Source organism: Macaca nemestrina, chromosome 7, assembly GCF_043159975.1.
Source record: "Macaca nemestrina isolate mMacNem1 chromosome 7, mMacNem.hap1, whole genome shotgun sequence".
Classification (NCBI taxonomy): domain Eukaryota; kingdom Metazoa; phylum Chordata; class Mammalia; order Primates; family Cercopithecidae; genus Macaca; species Macaca nemestrina.
Window position 1 is genome coordinate 32,104,816 of NC_092131.1, and position 15,630 is coordinate 32,120,445.

Here is a 15,630-nt window from a genome sequence, read left to right on the forward strand (position 1 = left end):
ACAATGGAATATTATTCAGCCATAAAGGGAATGAAGTTCATGCTACAACGTGGATGAACCTGAAAAACATTATGCTAAGTGAAAGCAGCCATTCACAAAACACCACCTATTATGACTTTACTTATATAAAATGTCCAGAATAGAAAGCGGCCATTCACAAAAGACCACCTATTATATGATTTTACTTATATAAAAATGTCTAGAATAGACAAATCTGTAAAAACAGAGAAGTAGATCAGTGGTTTCCAGGGGCTAGGGGGAGGAAGAAACAGACAGTGGCTGCTAACAGGTATGGGGTTTCTTTTGGAGATGATGAAAATGTTCTAAAATTAGATAGTGGTGTTGGTTGAACAAGTCTGTGAATATATAAAAAAAAACCCACTGAATTGTACACTTTAAAAGGGTGAATTTGATGGAATGTAAATTATATCTCAATAAAGCTGTTATTAAAAAAAAAAGAAGGACAAATTTGACAATATAGGTCTATTTCAGTTAAAATGATAAATCCTATTCTAAGAATTCTTTGGTTATTTATTCAAGTCATTCTTGTCTTAAAAACTAACTTGTCTGATGTTGGGAATAACTATTTGAAGCACAGAGAATGCACAGAGCACACTCATAGGTCTATGGTTAACAGGAAATCTGTTGACTAGGCTGTAGGCTCCTAGTGAGCAGAAGCCTTGTCAGATTCATCTCTTTATCTCCAGTACCTAAAAGGAGTCCTGTTTCCTCTTGCGTCAATGAATGCATGCTACTGGATGCAATGCAAGCCTTCTTTAGTCACATCAGAACAATGCAGTGTGTGTCCCTTTCCATTTCAAAATTTAAAAAAAGGCAAAGGGAAGAGATCACATTCTTTCTTTATTGGGGCTGGGGAGGAGCTCACGTTGTGGACCATCTTTCGTTCTCTCACTCACCTGCCTTTGCTGAAGAGGGACGAGACAGTTTCTGGCTATAGATGTGTGCAGCACTTTGGAAGGAAGAAAAGGAGCCAATGGTGTGACTTCCTGATCGACAGCGAGGCAGGCCAGCAGGGCTTGGGATGTTCTGTGTCCCAGGATGTAGGGAGGGAGAAGCACTGGCAGAGACTGTGTTCAGTAAAATTGTTGGCTGGTGAGGCATGCTGGGGATAGCTGAAGGAATTTGAGATAAAGAAGAATGGTGGCCAGGCCCTGGAGAAAGGTCTGAGGTTGTAACAGATGACAAATGGGTGTTGGGAATTTTCTGCAGAGTAGCAGTAGGACCAGAGAAAGGAGCAGATGAAGAATTGGTATAAACTAATTTTGCCTCTTTTTCTGCTGAAGTGGTAAATCCTATTAAAAACAAAACAAGACATCATTTTAGAAAAAACAAACATACAATCTCTATAAAACAAATATTTTTAAAACATAAACATCACAATAATCTTGGCATGAAACAGGAATCATGAAATACAGACTTTAATGAGTATTCATCATAAACTTAATGATTTTTGCCTACCAGAAACAACTTGGCAATAGAAATAGGAATTTACTTTTATTCCTTTCTAAAAGCTGGAGTTGGGACTACCACTATGAAACAGAGCAGGCATGTTTTACACATGTTAGGACATCAAGATGAAGTCTCCACTAGTAACAGCTAATTCCTCTCCCCCTTCTCTTCAAGCTTCTAGGAAAAAAGAATTTTTTCTAATTTCTCACTCAGAAACTAGAATTTCTAAACTCAGAATTTCTAAACTTAAGAAAATGAAAAAGTCTTTGGAAGGAAAACAGCTTATCAATAGATAAGAGAAAATTCTAAGGGAAAAGGAAAAACAAAAAAAAATATTTCTTTGAGGTAATGTTCCATGCTTTAGAAATATTTAATATCTGATGACTATTTTCTTCTTTTAGGGAATTATCAGAGAGCAGTAAATCTAGGTAGGTTTGAAATCACTCACGAGATAATTTATCAGAGTGAATTTCTGTTGCCTGTTGCTGTTTAGGCGGCTTCATTTTCGCTTCTTCCATTATAGTCTCAGGGTGATCTGAAATAAGAAATACTGAGCTTGGACTCTCCTAAAATCAATTGCAAGTCCGTTGTTCTATACATAATTTTATTTCCAAAAATATAACACAACTGCTAATCAATGCTGGGAAACATGGCACATCTCATCACATTTTTCCAAAGATGGAGACACCCACAGCCCTATGGAGTGGGCAACCAATTAAATGATTCCCAGCTATTCCAAATCCCAGCTACAGTTAACTGAACCAGGGAAAGGTACCTAAACCCAGGGCAGCCATCCACAGACAGCCAACAAGCTAGGGCTTATCTGGAAAAATAATAATAATAATAAGGGCGGTCAGATGCTTATGCCAGGAATTCAGACGGAGGGTTCGAAGAGATCACGTTGGTTGGTGGTAGCCCCTGGAGCCAAGAAGTTATAATATGTATGGAGCAGCGAAGCTACCCCGAGACAGCAAGAGCGGTCCCACTATTTCTTGGCGTAATACCTGGATACTACGATGGCTCTGTCTCTTAAACTCTTCAGTTTTACTGGAGATAGGCTGATCAGTATATTCAATAATAGTATCACTCTAATCAATTTTGACATTAATAACTAATTTTTTCTCCACTACAGAATTTTGAAACAGAATAGCCAAAGCTAATTACATATAAAAATATTCCAAAATCTTTGTCAAGGGCTAGAATCATACAAAAACTTAAGAAAGGCCATTTTATACATCATCTTTCAGAGTGAAAGAATAAAGACACATGAATTTTCTCCCCTTCGTCGCCAATAGCAGTGGTAACACTGTCACACACTCGTTTGTTCATGTTTGAAATAAGTCCAGATACTATACTATCAAATGTCATAATGTTGTTTCCTTGACTGAAGCCTTCCTACTACCCTTAATAGGTTTCCTAGTTATCCTTAATAGGTTTACATAGGTATGGATCTTACGTAAAGGTAATCCCTTAAAACACAAACCCTAGAAATTTGAATGACCTATCAGTACAAAAGATATTGCCACTACATGCTGTTAGGGCTTCCACATTACTGCCAGGGGAGAAGTTACTAGATGAATGTCCATCTAGGCCCCTACCTCCCCAAATTAGCACACTTTTCTCTATTCCAACCTTATTACAAGAATTCCTTTGTCTCCCTTAGCCAAAACTCTTATAGGAGCTTTTCAGAGCTTCTGCCAGCTTTCTTCTTCTATTCACTCACCCAACTTTATCTACCAGACAATAAACTTTATAAAGTTAAAGACTGTGACAGTCCTGGTCATTGTATCTCTAGCAACCATGAAAGTGCCTAACACATAATAGGTGCTAAGTAAAAAAAGAAGTATAGAAGGAATGAATGAACAGGTGAATGACGTTAGAAAAACTCAAAGAAAAGGGCTGGATTCAGGACTTCCAGTAATACAATAATTCAATTATACAGTCAGTTAAACAAGCTCATGTGGATTGGCCTAGGAACCAAACCAGTTTTTAAAACATCAACACTGTTTCTTTAGGAAAATTCAGTCTACATTTTAAATGACCAATCTTCCTGGCTATTTCCACATTAGGTTATCATAACCTTAAGAGCAGGGAAGAAGTCTCCATCTTGGAATCTAGTACTTAGCACACTGACAAAATCAGTAGGTTGATTACCTAAGCCTTAGGCTTCCATCTAGGTTTTAAGTTAACTACATTTAAAGCACAGAGCTTTGTTTATAACAGAATGTCACTGCTATTTTTTTTTTTTTTTATCATGGTGACGTGAGCTAGACAGCCACATCCATACTCAATTCCAAAATCCCCGACCATGGAATTCCCCAGCAGTAACAAGTTTTAGAAACATGTAGGGGCCTTCTGGATTATAACAATAGCTGAGGAAAGCTAATGGCATGTCAGGCTTGGAACCAAGTATAATAGATATCCCACCAGGTATGGAACAGCCTGACACAACAAAGAATTCTCCTGTCCAAAATGCCAATGATGTTAAGTTAGAGAAAGTAATAAACTTGACAAGAGTCTGAAATAATCATTAAGAGAGATAGAAGAGAATATTAAGAGCACAAACTTTGAGTCAGGCAGACTATGGATCAAATTCCTTGTCCCTGCACGAAAAAGAATAGCCTTGGGCAAGTTACTGAGTCTCTTTTAGCTTAGTTTCTCATCTGTAAAGAGGTTTTGTAGTAGCGCCCACTCTACGTGGTTTTGGGAAGTAAAAAATAAGACCATGTCCAGCAGATAGAAAGATAAGTGTTCACTAAATACCAGCTATAATTAGCTTTTCTTGAAAAGCTCTCTGTTGTTAATTGCCATGAAAAAAAAATCAGACCATGCCCCTCTTCTGCTTTTAGGACAAAAAGTACTGTCCCCCATTCTCCACCCCCTCCCCATGCTGCAAAGTCTCATTACCTTGGAGACTATTAGTGCTTAGCCAACACATTATTCCTCATTCTCCTTTGCATTTCTCATTTCCTCACTTGTTCTTATTTTTCATTAACTACCCAGCATACTTACCACCTTTTGCCCCACTATCAGAATAACTGTTGTTGTTCTTAGAACTTTTAGAGTGAGTCCCCAGGAAGACACTAGCAGACTTGTTCTTTTGGGTATAAAAAGTCAACACCTCCTCCAGTTCAGCCTCACTGAAATGAGGAGAAAAAGTATGGTCAGACAGGAAGCTATTCTGGAAAATCTTTCCACCAGATTTTATTATGAAAACAGAGCAAGCTGGAAAAGGGAAAAATGAAAAGCACAAGCTGAAAATTCCCTATTAATAGGTGGTTAAAATAAAATATAAATGAAAGCAATCTAAAAAATCTAAAGCATAAGGTTTTATTCATTCCACAGTGAATTTTCTAGATCTACACTGTCTAATATGGTAGCCACTAGTCAGTCATATGTAACTATTTAAATTCAAATTAAATTAAATTAAAGATTCTTTTCCATAAACTAGCCACACTTCAAGTGTTCAGTAGTCACCCACAAAAAGTTCTATTGGACAGCCACATTTGAGAACAGGCAGCAACCAACTACACACTGTAGGCTAAACCTGACCAGCGACTTGTTTTTATGGCCCCCAGCCAAAAATTTTAAAAAATACATTTAAAGAATATGCAAAACAACAACTACAACAAGAACAACCACCACCACCACCACCACCACCCATATGCAGCCCACGGAGTCTGAAATGTTTATTATCTGGCCCTTCACAGTTTGTTCAGTTCACTTCTAGATAACTGAAGTATCTTCACTTAAAGAGCCACTTGTCATTTTCATTGCCTAAGTCAAAAATAAGGAAATCCACCAATAACCATAGAATTCCCTAACCATCTATATAATGCACGAGGCTAAGGTAGATCATCTCTAAATCACTTCAAAGTACTGAAATTATATGCTCTTTATGAATAGCCACAAAATAGAAAGTATAAGAAAACAGATGAGGGGCCAGTGGATTCTTCTAGTGAACATATCACACACATGGACTTTAATCTGTAGCAGCTTCTCAATGGCCTTTTTCTTTTCTTTTCCTTGAAGCTTGGCTATGTTCTAGAAAAGTGGCTATTAAGTGAAGTATGCCTGCATTATCACAGAGAACCTATATCCCATCTTCAGAAAACACACTCTAACCAGAACCTAGAAACCAGCTTTATGAATCTCAGCGTAAACCCCAAAGTCTCCAAAGTAGCCAAATGCCACAAGAAAAGTTTCTCAAGTAACTATCAAAGATCTACAGCTGAGGTTGCAAACCTCTGCCTGTCAGTGTGTTTTATTTGGCCCTTCACAGAATACTGAAAGGCAAAGGTTATGGCTGGTCAAAATACAAGCTGCTTTATATCTGTCTCGTCCTTTGCCCACTTCATAATTTATGTTTTCCTGTCTGACTCCGGCACGTATTTGAATTTACCAGCCCTGAAAAGCATCCATGTACTCAAACCAAACTTAATAAAAGAAGAACTTTACCACATTATTTCCCAAAAATCAACACCCAATCCACATTCAGAAGTCATTATGTTCAAATGCATTTTATCTCCAAATCTATAGAATTAGTTAACCGTATATATAATTCATTTTTAGTATCCAGTTAGACTTGCTTGGGAAATAGTGTTCTTTTAAAGTCTGGGTTTTTTTAAATATATATTTTAGGGATTTTGAAGATCCTTAGGATAAACCTGAAAATTATCTTTTTTTTTTAATCCTTTTCTGTTTTCATAATGTTAATGAGAGAAACTGTTTCTATACCTGTTTTATCAATCATATTACTTAAGACTCAAAAATATCAACAAGTAACATCATACAGTTATGGACTCATACAAAATGATATATTTGTTTGCTGTAAAGCGTATGATAGTGAGGTCTGAAAAAGGTATTAAACAAAGATCATATTATGCTGGTGATTGATAAGCCCCTACCCGTACCTCATTTAACTTCACAAATCAACATAGGGTAGATTTTCTACTGATTTTCTCCCTATTTGTGACTTTGACAGTTGAAGCCTAAGTAATGGGGTTTATGGTTTTTTAATCCTATTTTATTTTAATGGTTTTGCACATCTCTCTATTTAGAAAAAAATTCTCCAGTGTAAGTTTTACAAGATTTAAAATTGAGTGCCTTTGTTATCTCTTCCTTTGTAAGCCAACATAAATGGACAAAATGGCTTGGCTGACTTTTATCAAGATAGAGAGATGAATACTGAGATTTTCCATTTCTAAAGGCTAACCCTAAGCATGAAGAACTTGTTCTATTTTATATAAATTAGGTGTAACCCTCACAGAGTGGAGAAATTGCAAATTCCTCAACCTATTCAATGTAGGCAAAATTTGGTCATTTCCACTCCATGAGTAGGTCAGGGATAAATTCAGACCCAGTAAATATGAGATGCCTCTAACTTCAACTTTCCAAAGGGCTCTCTTGTGACTTCAAGAGATGTGTACTGTGAAGGCTGTCTAGAACTACAGCCCTGCTACCCAGCAGTAATGTTTTGATAACTGAAGCCATGAAAACAGCAACATAATTGGCTAAGATATGGAGAGGCCAAGTCTATAAAATGTTTTCTCCTTCTGAGAATGATTTCTTTTTTCTTCATTTAGAGACAGGGTCTCACTATGTTGCCCAAGCTGGCCTTGAATTCCTGGGCTCAAGCAATCCTCCTGCCTCAGGCTCCCAAGTAACTAGGACTAATGCGGTGTGCCACTGTATCCAGCTTTAAGAGTGATTTCATTCACATCCATGTGTCAGAAACAAAGGAATGCTGGTATTCAATCAGCAGTATGGAAGATGAAATAAGACAGCTTTAATTAATCAAGAATGTCTTCTACCTTGCTTGTCTGATGAACTCTTGAAAGTTTTCCATATTCACCCCATCCTCCTCTTCTTCTTCAACTTTCTTCTTTGATTTCTTTTCAGCCATTTGTTCTGTTTCCTACCCAGTGCCCAAACCCCACAGAAAAACAACAAGATAAAACTGACTCCTAATAAATATGCACTTCATCATGTACTTTCAATAGCCTTGAGTTAATCTGTCCTTATAATAAAGACATTTAATTCTTGTATGTACTTTTGCTACCTATAAATGTGATATATTACTTTTGGCCATGATTTTGTAAAATACGGTGAAATTCCCAAGTAAAAGTTGCAGAATGAATATAAATTTTAATCATGTTTTTACTTTCTACTTATACAGCACATTGACTAAAGAGCTTTTTATAGTAGCTTAGTAATATCTACGATCACCCTTGTAGCTTTAACAATATGACAACAGACACAGTATTTTGTTCCAATTAGGAAAGACAGATCTTGGAAAGTACTCTTATACCAGCTTCCATATTGAATAAATTCTTCACTTATATAAGACATAACAAAATTCTCAACAGATCTGGAGTAAACTGTGTCTATGAGTTTGGTGTACTGACATTCTACTAACAATTCCATGCAACTTTAGAAAAGCCATTTAAATTTCTGTCAGCTTTTCCTTCTGCAAACTGACCAAACCTCCCAAACCCAAACACCCAAAATCATATTTTCAATGCATTCTGAGATCCTGGGATATAGAAGAATGCTTTGTAAAATATTCTAATTAAATAGTATATCTCTTGGGCTTGACTGTAAAATTCTGTAACTGTATAAAATGTTTTAAAGATGAAAGTATAACTTGCTCAAGAAAGAATATGTCATTGTATTCAATCCACAGCTCAAATTTGTTCTCAAATGGTCAATTTGCCACTTTCTACAGGCACTAACAACCGTGCAGACTCACACAGCCTAGGATTCATCTCACTGCTCAAATGGAATCTGCCTTTTGGTAAGAATTAAGAATTATCTATGGCCACTGGGCCTTCGGAAGTAATTAATAGTTTTTCAGACCAGCTGGGTTAAGGTGTGGGGTCCTGCTTCCCCTAACAGTAATACACAAGGGATGGTGATGCCAGAGAACAGAAGAAGGTCTCCATCCAGTTGCACGGAGGCTTCTAGCCAGTCTGTTTCTGACAGTGTATGGCAATCCAAAGCACAAGACTAACAGACAAAAGACTTACCTTGTTGTATACAATGATAAAGTCACCCAGCTGGTGGGCCAGGATTCTTCTGCGTTCCAGAAGTGCCAATCGTCGGCTGGGTAATACCATCCTCAGTGACTGCTGGAGGTTATTTGATGCTCGCTTGAGGAAACGAACAACCAGCTCCTATAAATTAAAGAGTCATGGGAGAAAAAAAAAGGAGGGATGGTGCTAAGCAACAGAAGACAAGCTACAAGGGGATTATATAACAGAGATGTAAGAAGATGTATATTACACATTTCAACAAACAAGACCCAGAACAAACAGGTTAGATATAAAAAGGATACAGAAAGACAAAACAAAACCAAAAGACACTTATTCCCTTCCCTAAATAAGCTGGCAATCAGAAAATTTAAATCAAGTATGTATGTAAATAACTATGTAATACAGTAGGAGTTGTAAAAGTACCATAGTACATACACTAATAGTACTATTTAGGGAAGGGTAGCATTCAAAGACAGGTAGTAGAAACTAAAACTGTGGAAGCAGATGAAAGTATCAAAGGTGAGAAGACAGAAAATACAGAAATATTCATATTTAGAGATAGAAAAGATGAGGAAGAGTCAGGAAAAAAAAACCAGGTTAGAAACATCAGAAACATAGAAAACCAGGAGAAAATAGGCTGGGCATGGTGGCTCACACCTGTAATCCTAGCACTTTGGGAAGCTGAGGTGGGCAGATCACTTGAGGTCAGGAGTTCGAGATCAGCCTGGCCAACATGGTAAAATCCCATTTCTACGAAAAATACAAAAATTAGCCAGATGTGGTGGCACACACCTGTAATCTCCGCTACTCAGCAGGCTGAGGTATGAGAATCAATTGAACCCAGGAGGCGGAGGTTGCACTGAGCCAAGATCACGCCACTGCACTCCAGCCTGGGCAACAAAGCAAGATTCCATTTCAAAAGAGAAAAAAAGAAAATTAAGAGAAAATAGTGTCATGGAGGCCAACTGAAGAAAGAGTTTCATGTCAAATGCTTCCAAGAGGCTGGAGCTGGAAAGGCCCACTACAAAGACAAGGCCTTGGATCTGACCACTGAGGGATAATTTCAAGAAAAGAGTTTTAATAAAGAGAGTACAAGAAGACATTAAGAAAATGCAAGGGTAATGAAAAATACACGTGAAGAGTAGAAACTAATGACTTTAAAAGTGTCGTGATTAAGGCAAAGAAAGAACTATCACAGTAGTTTGAAAGGTCATAGCTTTTTTTCTTCCTGAAGAATAAAGGAGCTTTTAGAATTGGGGGTTGTCAAGGAGGGCACAGTGGAAAGTTACTAAGGGAAAGAAAGAATACATCTCACTGAAGATTGAGGCAAAGGATTTTGAAATCTGAACAGATACCAATCAGATTACTGATAAAATCATAAATGCTTCAAAGAGAGATTTTATAAGGCCAAAAGCCTTAAAGATGTTGTTGTCCAAAAACCACAATAAAACTGCCTTCAGATGATAGATCTGGGGACGTTCTGTTGAGGTGCCTTCTGTGAGTTATGAGATAAGGAATCTCTAACCTAAGCTGGAGCAGAGAGGCCAACTCTACATCTACCTTCCTCAAAAGCAAGACTAGGGCTTGCACGCTCTGTCTCTCCCCCTCTCTCTCTTTATATACATACATACACACACACACACACACACACACACACATACACACACATATATCTTCTTTTTTTTTTTGAGATGGAATCTTGCTCTGTCACCCAGGCTGAAGTGCAGTGGTGTGATCTAGGCTCACTGCACCTCCGCCTCCCAGGTTCAAGTGATTCCCCTGCCTCAGCCTCCCGAGTAGCTGGGACTACAGGTGCGCACTACCACACCCAGCTAATTTTTTTGTGTTTTAGTAGAGACGGAGTTTCACCATGTTGGTTTCGAACTCCTGACCTCAACTGATCCACCTGCCTCAGCCTCCCAAAGTACTGGGATTACAGGCACGAGCTACCACACCCAGCCTAGATATATTTTCAAGAAAGAATTCACAGAACTGGTATTAAGTTTTACAGTGATGATCCCCAATATTCTTGTAGAAAGCCTCAAAGAAATACTGTGTGAATTCCAAGCCAGCATCTGCGTGGTTATTCTTTTTTAAACTATATTTTTTCTTCTTGAATTTGATTCTGGTTCATTGTCCTTTGGTGCCAGTTCACTCCAGCGTAAATGAAACAGCCTCATAACCAGAGGGTTGAATTTCATAGTCCTACTCTGCTGTCTTTACTATAGGGTGGTTTAAGCTGTTATATTAAAACATTATTTTTTTCACAGTGGAGCAGACGAACTGACTCTCAAAAAGACAGTTTCAATTTTCCACTTGGAAAGAGCAGAGCTAACATTTTCCACTGATGGCTGAAGGATTATTCACAACACACAAGGTTTTATCTCTGGGTTCCATTGGCTACTTTAAATTCATAAGTTGTTTTCTGGGATAACCAACATGTTTTTACAATAAGCCTGGCATAAAGACTTGCCTTTTGTATGCAGAGGACTAAAAATTACAGTAAGGTCCCCACTGAGCGGAACAAAGAATGCAGCTGTCTCAGACTCAAAGGCCCCTCTCCTTTTGGTGACAAATCCCTGTTATTAAAAAGAATATGGGGCTGGGTGCAGTGGCTCATGCCTGTAATCCCAGCACTTTGGGAGGCCAAGGCGGGTAGATCACCTAAGGTCAGGAGTTCGAGACCAGCCTGACCAACATGGAGAAACCCCATCACTACTAAAAATACAAAATTAGCCAGGCTTGGTGGTGCATGCCTGTAATCCCAGCTACTTGGGAGGCTGAGGCAGGAAAATAGCTTGAATCCGGGATGCTGAGGCAGGAGAATAGCTTGAACCCAGGAGGCAGAGGTTGCAGTGAGCTGAGATCGCACCACTGCACTGCAGCCTGGGCAACAGAGTGAGACTCCATCTGAAAAAAAAACAAAACTGAAGGGCTGTGGCTTCTTCTATAAGCTCTGACCTTACCAAACAGCTTAAAGCTCCCCATCATACTGATTCACACACACAAAACCGTCCTAGAATACTGAATCCCAGGAATGCTCAAATGACTGATATACAGTAAAAATGATTATGCAAGTTTGATTCTAGCAATCTAAGAATCTTACGAGGTCACAACTAGTAAAGTAAAAAATACCAACTTGGAGGATGGTGCATTCTGACAGGGCCTATGATAAGGTGGTGACTTTCAAAGAGTTAATTTGACTCCTCAGGACAGAAAATAAATGCTTTATGATGCATGAAACCAATGGAGGAGCAAGTAATGTACATCTGTGTTTAAGTTCCAGTTTCATCACGTACAACCTGTGGAATTTTGGCTTCTCGAGGTCTTTGTTTGCTCTTCTGTAAAATAGGGATAATAATGCCTACCTCAGAGTTAATAATATGTGAGGTTGCTTGAGAAAAGACTGTAAATTGTTATTCTTTTAAAGGGCTTTGCACAAGGCTTCACATCCAACAAGAAATCAATTTCAATTTCAAAATGAAATACATTGATGCCTTCACTACGTGGTGTAATGAACATAGCTCCAGGTCAAAGATTTGCTTCATGTTGAAGTATTAAGAAATCTAAAAACTTTCTTATGTAATAATTCTTTCACCAGAAAAATACATTGCACTTTACCTTAATAGGAAAAAAAACAAACAAAAAACAAAACAAAAAAAAAAAACAGAAAGAAGAAAGAAAAAGGGAAAGTAAAAAAGTTCCAATAAGAAGAGCCTCACCATCTGTTCATCCTCTTTGGCAGCCCAACTGGCACTGAACGTCTGACCTCCACTGTCTTTCATCAGGCGAATTTGAACATGCTGGAGATAGGCAGAGAATGCTATTCGGGCCTGCACTTTGCTATAGAAATCCAAAACAACATACTGTTATGCAATGGAAGTGTAAACCTACAAAATGTGTACTTGCTTCTCTCAAAGTGACTGAGGATCCTTCTATTATGATGGCTAAGAAATATGAAACCCATCTTACAGCCTGTGAATAATGATTCCTTCTAAGCAGTACGTGAGGGTTTTTTTTAAATTTCCTATTAAAAGAATCAGAGATGGAGAATCCTATTTATTTTCTCATTATTAGCATGAGGGAAAACAACAAGAACAGAAAATTAAATTTCCTACTCAAACCTTCTCTTTGGAATTTTTTTTTTTTTTGAGACAGGGTCTCATTCTGTCACCCAGGCTGCAATGTAGTGGCGGAATCTCGGCTCATTGCAACCTCTATCCTGCTGCATTCATGCGATTCTTCTGCCTCAGCCACCTGAGGAGCTGGAATTATAGATGCACCACCACACTCAGCTCATTTTTGTATTTTTAGTAGAGACGGGGTTTCACCATGTTGGCCAAACTGGTCTCGAACTCCTGGCCTCAAGTGATCCACCTGTCTTGGCCTCCCAAAGTGCCGGGATTACATACAGGCCTGAGTCACTGTGCCTGACCCTCTCTGAACTTTTTAACAACTTTCTTGGGGGAACAGACAGGAGTACTGAATCTTCACAAAAACCACTGTATTAATGAGAAATTTTTTTTACATTTGGAGGTCCTTAAGAACATATCAGCTAGTGCAAAAGTGTGGATTTTGCAATGGCAATTGATATTTCTAGTATATAAAAGTGTCCAAAGCAGGAAATAGATAAATCCTATAAAGGAACTCTTAAGGCCAAATTTAAGGCCACACTGTTCTCAACTACAAGATGGAATGGCTGGAGTCCAGAACAAATGAGGGAGGTCCAACAGAGTTTGTCATAGATAAACTGATGGGCCAGGCAGGACAAGCCCAGATATTCAGTGGGCAAAAGAAACCCTCAAGTCTTGTGAAAAGCACCTCAGCAATATTATTAAAGAACCCAGCTATTTTCTGCCTGGTAGTCTAGGCTGGAAACAAGGAAATCTGATCGAGCTATAGTCTGGAAGACAGAAGTGCCAGAGAGACACTGATGATTTTCACCTCAGCTGCTATTCATGGCAGATCTGTTTTCTTTCAGTCAAGATTTTGGTTACTTCAGCTGACTGGCCTTCTGACACTGTAGCCAAAATAATATCACTGAAGATTAGGGCCCAATACAAACTTTGTTTACAATCCTCGCCCATGCAATATCACTGAATGCTTTCTACTGACTGTTTTCACAAGGTTAGGAGGTAGGATTTGGATAGAGTAAGCTGGAAATCATAAGAGGGCTCCAGTCTAGCTTCCACATGTGTGTTGGAGAATTGGAGGGCAAGGGAGTCAGGCTGGGGAGTAGATTTGCTTTTGAGAGCTTAATACATAAGAGCTTCAGAATATGAACTATGAATAAGGCTAGATCTTTGTTACTAGCAGGGATGCTTTTTACGGGAGCATAATATGGTTTTGAAATAATACATTTACATTTATATTTTCTTTTTTTTTTTTTTTTTAAGACAGAGTTTTGCTCTTGTCACCCAGGCTGGAGTGCAGTGGCGTGATCTCGGTTCACTGCAACCTCTGCCTCCCACATTCAAGCGATTCTCCCGCCTCAGCCTCCCAAGTAGCTGAGATGACAGGTGCTCACTACCATGCCCAGCTAATTTTTGTATTTTAGTAAAGATGGAGTTTCACTATGTTGATCAGGTTGGTCTCAAACTCAGGCGATCCACCCACCTCAGCCTCCCAAAGTACTGGGATTACAGGCATGAGCCACCATGCCTGGCCATAAATGTAGATTTTCAACTGTTTCTCAAAGACAATAATTATACTCTTGTTTACCCAGAGAACATATACGACTTTGTCCTGAACCAATCCTATAAGCTTTGTTTCCACAACAAATTATTCTCAAGTCAAAATAAGTTTAAAAGATCCTCCGTTTGGGTCAATAAATTCACCTACAATATAATGAGCAAGAAATAGCATGTTTCAGACACCTTCGAATGTAGCAGAATATCCAATTCCACTGATTAATCCCTTTATACGAAAACTTGAAGATCTTTTAAATAAGGGGATTACTGCTCATAAGTTGAGACTTCAATCATTGTTTTGTTGTGAATCACTGTTGCAAAGCAAATGAACAAGTATTGAGGTTTCCATTTCTATAAACCTCACGAATGTTAATTCTGAGACTGTCTCTAAGGTACTGGACACGTTGTTCAGCTAGTCACTTGCAACAAACCCCCCAAAAAGATGAAAGAATGAAAACCAGAATGATTTACACCAAAGAAACCAATTTTAAAAAACAAAAGGTTACGTATATGCCCAGTATATAAGATATGCAACAATGAGGCAATGCTTAGAGTTCTGAACCCTGGCTGTGGACCTTCCCCAAACCCCTAAGCAGCCTCTGAGACACTTCAACGAACAATGAGCAGCTTTAGGGAACACAGTCTGAAAACCACTGATTGACACTAACACACCCTGCAATTTTAACAGTTTACTCATTCAAAGTGAGAGCCACAAGATTCGTGAAGAAATCATTTATTTCTACAACAACTAAGCAGAATGTTATTGCTGGAAAGGACCTTAGAATACAGTCCAGTGGTTATCAAATGCTCTATTTTCAATTCAGTGAAATCTTTTTTCCTTCTAGGAAGAAGTTTGAAAAAACACTTGTCTAACTCCATACCTTGGGTTGACAGAAAAGGAAACTGAGGCCTAGAGAAGCTCTTTGACTTGCCTATGACCACACAGCAAGTTGGTAGCACTAAAATAGACAGAGCCCAGGTCTTCTGACTGAGTTTAGTGTATTCTCCACTGACAGAACTATTCTTATTCTCCATGACACCGTTCCAAATCTTAACTCTATCCCATGGTACTCCAATCCAGACTTTCAGTATAAGAACTGGCCTCTAATTTAGAAATAAAGACTATCATGCATAAATGCCTAAAATTTCTTGCTCTTAAACTTCCATCAACTTCATTCATCCCATAGCACTTTCTTTCTGACTTATAGGAAGAGATATTCCCTCCTCTGGCCTCTTCCCACCTTCCTTTAGGACTCTTCTCTACCAATATATCCATTTCTGCATTTCTAATCCTCTTATCCTCAAATCCTTCCTCTTAGTCTATAAACAAGCTCCAGAACCTCTTCTCAAAAGAAAAAAAAAATCCATTTTTTTAAGCTGGCTGTCTCCCTGATGCATTCTTACCTTCCTTTCACTGCCAAACCCTTAGAAAGTTA

The 15,630-nt window shown here is 38.4% G+C and overlaps 1 protein-coding gene across 21 annotated transcripts in view; it reads right to left on the reverse strand.

The window, feature by feature from the left end:
- The window catches only part of LOC105495767 (tubulin tyrosine ligase like 5), a 291,082-nt gene that overhangs the window by 169,978 nt on the left and 105,474 nt on the right, over positions 1–15,630 (reverse strand). For all 21 annotated transcript variants that reach the window (XR_011625701.1, XR_011625700.1, XR_011625699.1 and 18 more), the window contains 6 exons: positions 12,227–12,347; positions 8,499–8,645; positions 7,284–7,387; positions 4,483–4,610; positions 1,919–2,005; positions 918–1,313 (listed from right to left, as the gene is read on the reverse strand). Coding sequence is in view for 17 of the 21 variants with exons in the window: in XM_011765497.3 (XP_011763799.2) it covers positions 918–1,313; positions 1,919–2,005; positions 4,483–4,610; positions 7,284–7,387; positions 8,499–8,645; positions 12,227–12,347 (983 nt within the window). In the remaining 4 variants the exon portion in view is untranslated. The remainder of the gene's footprint in view (positions 1–917; positions 1,314–1,918; positions 2,006–4,482; positions 4,611–7,283; positions 7,388–8,498; positions 8,646–12,226; positions 12,348–15,630) is intronic.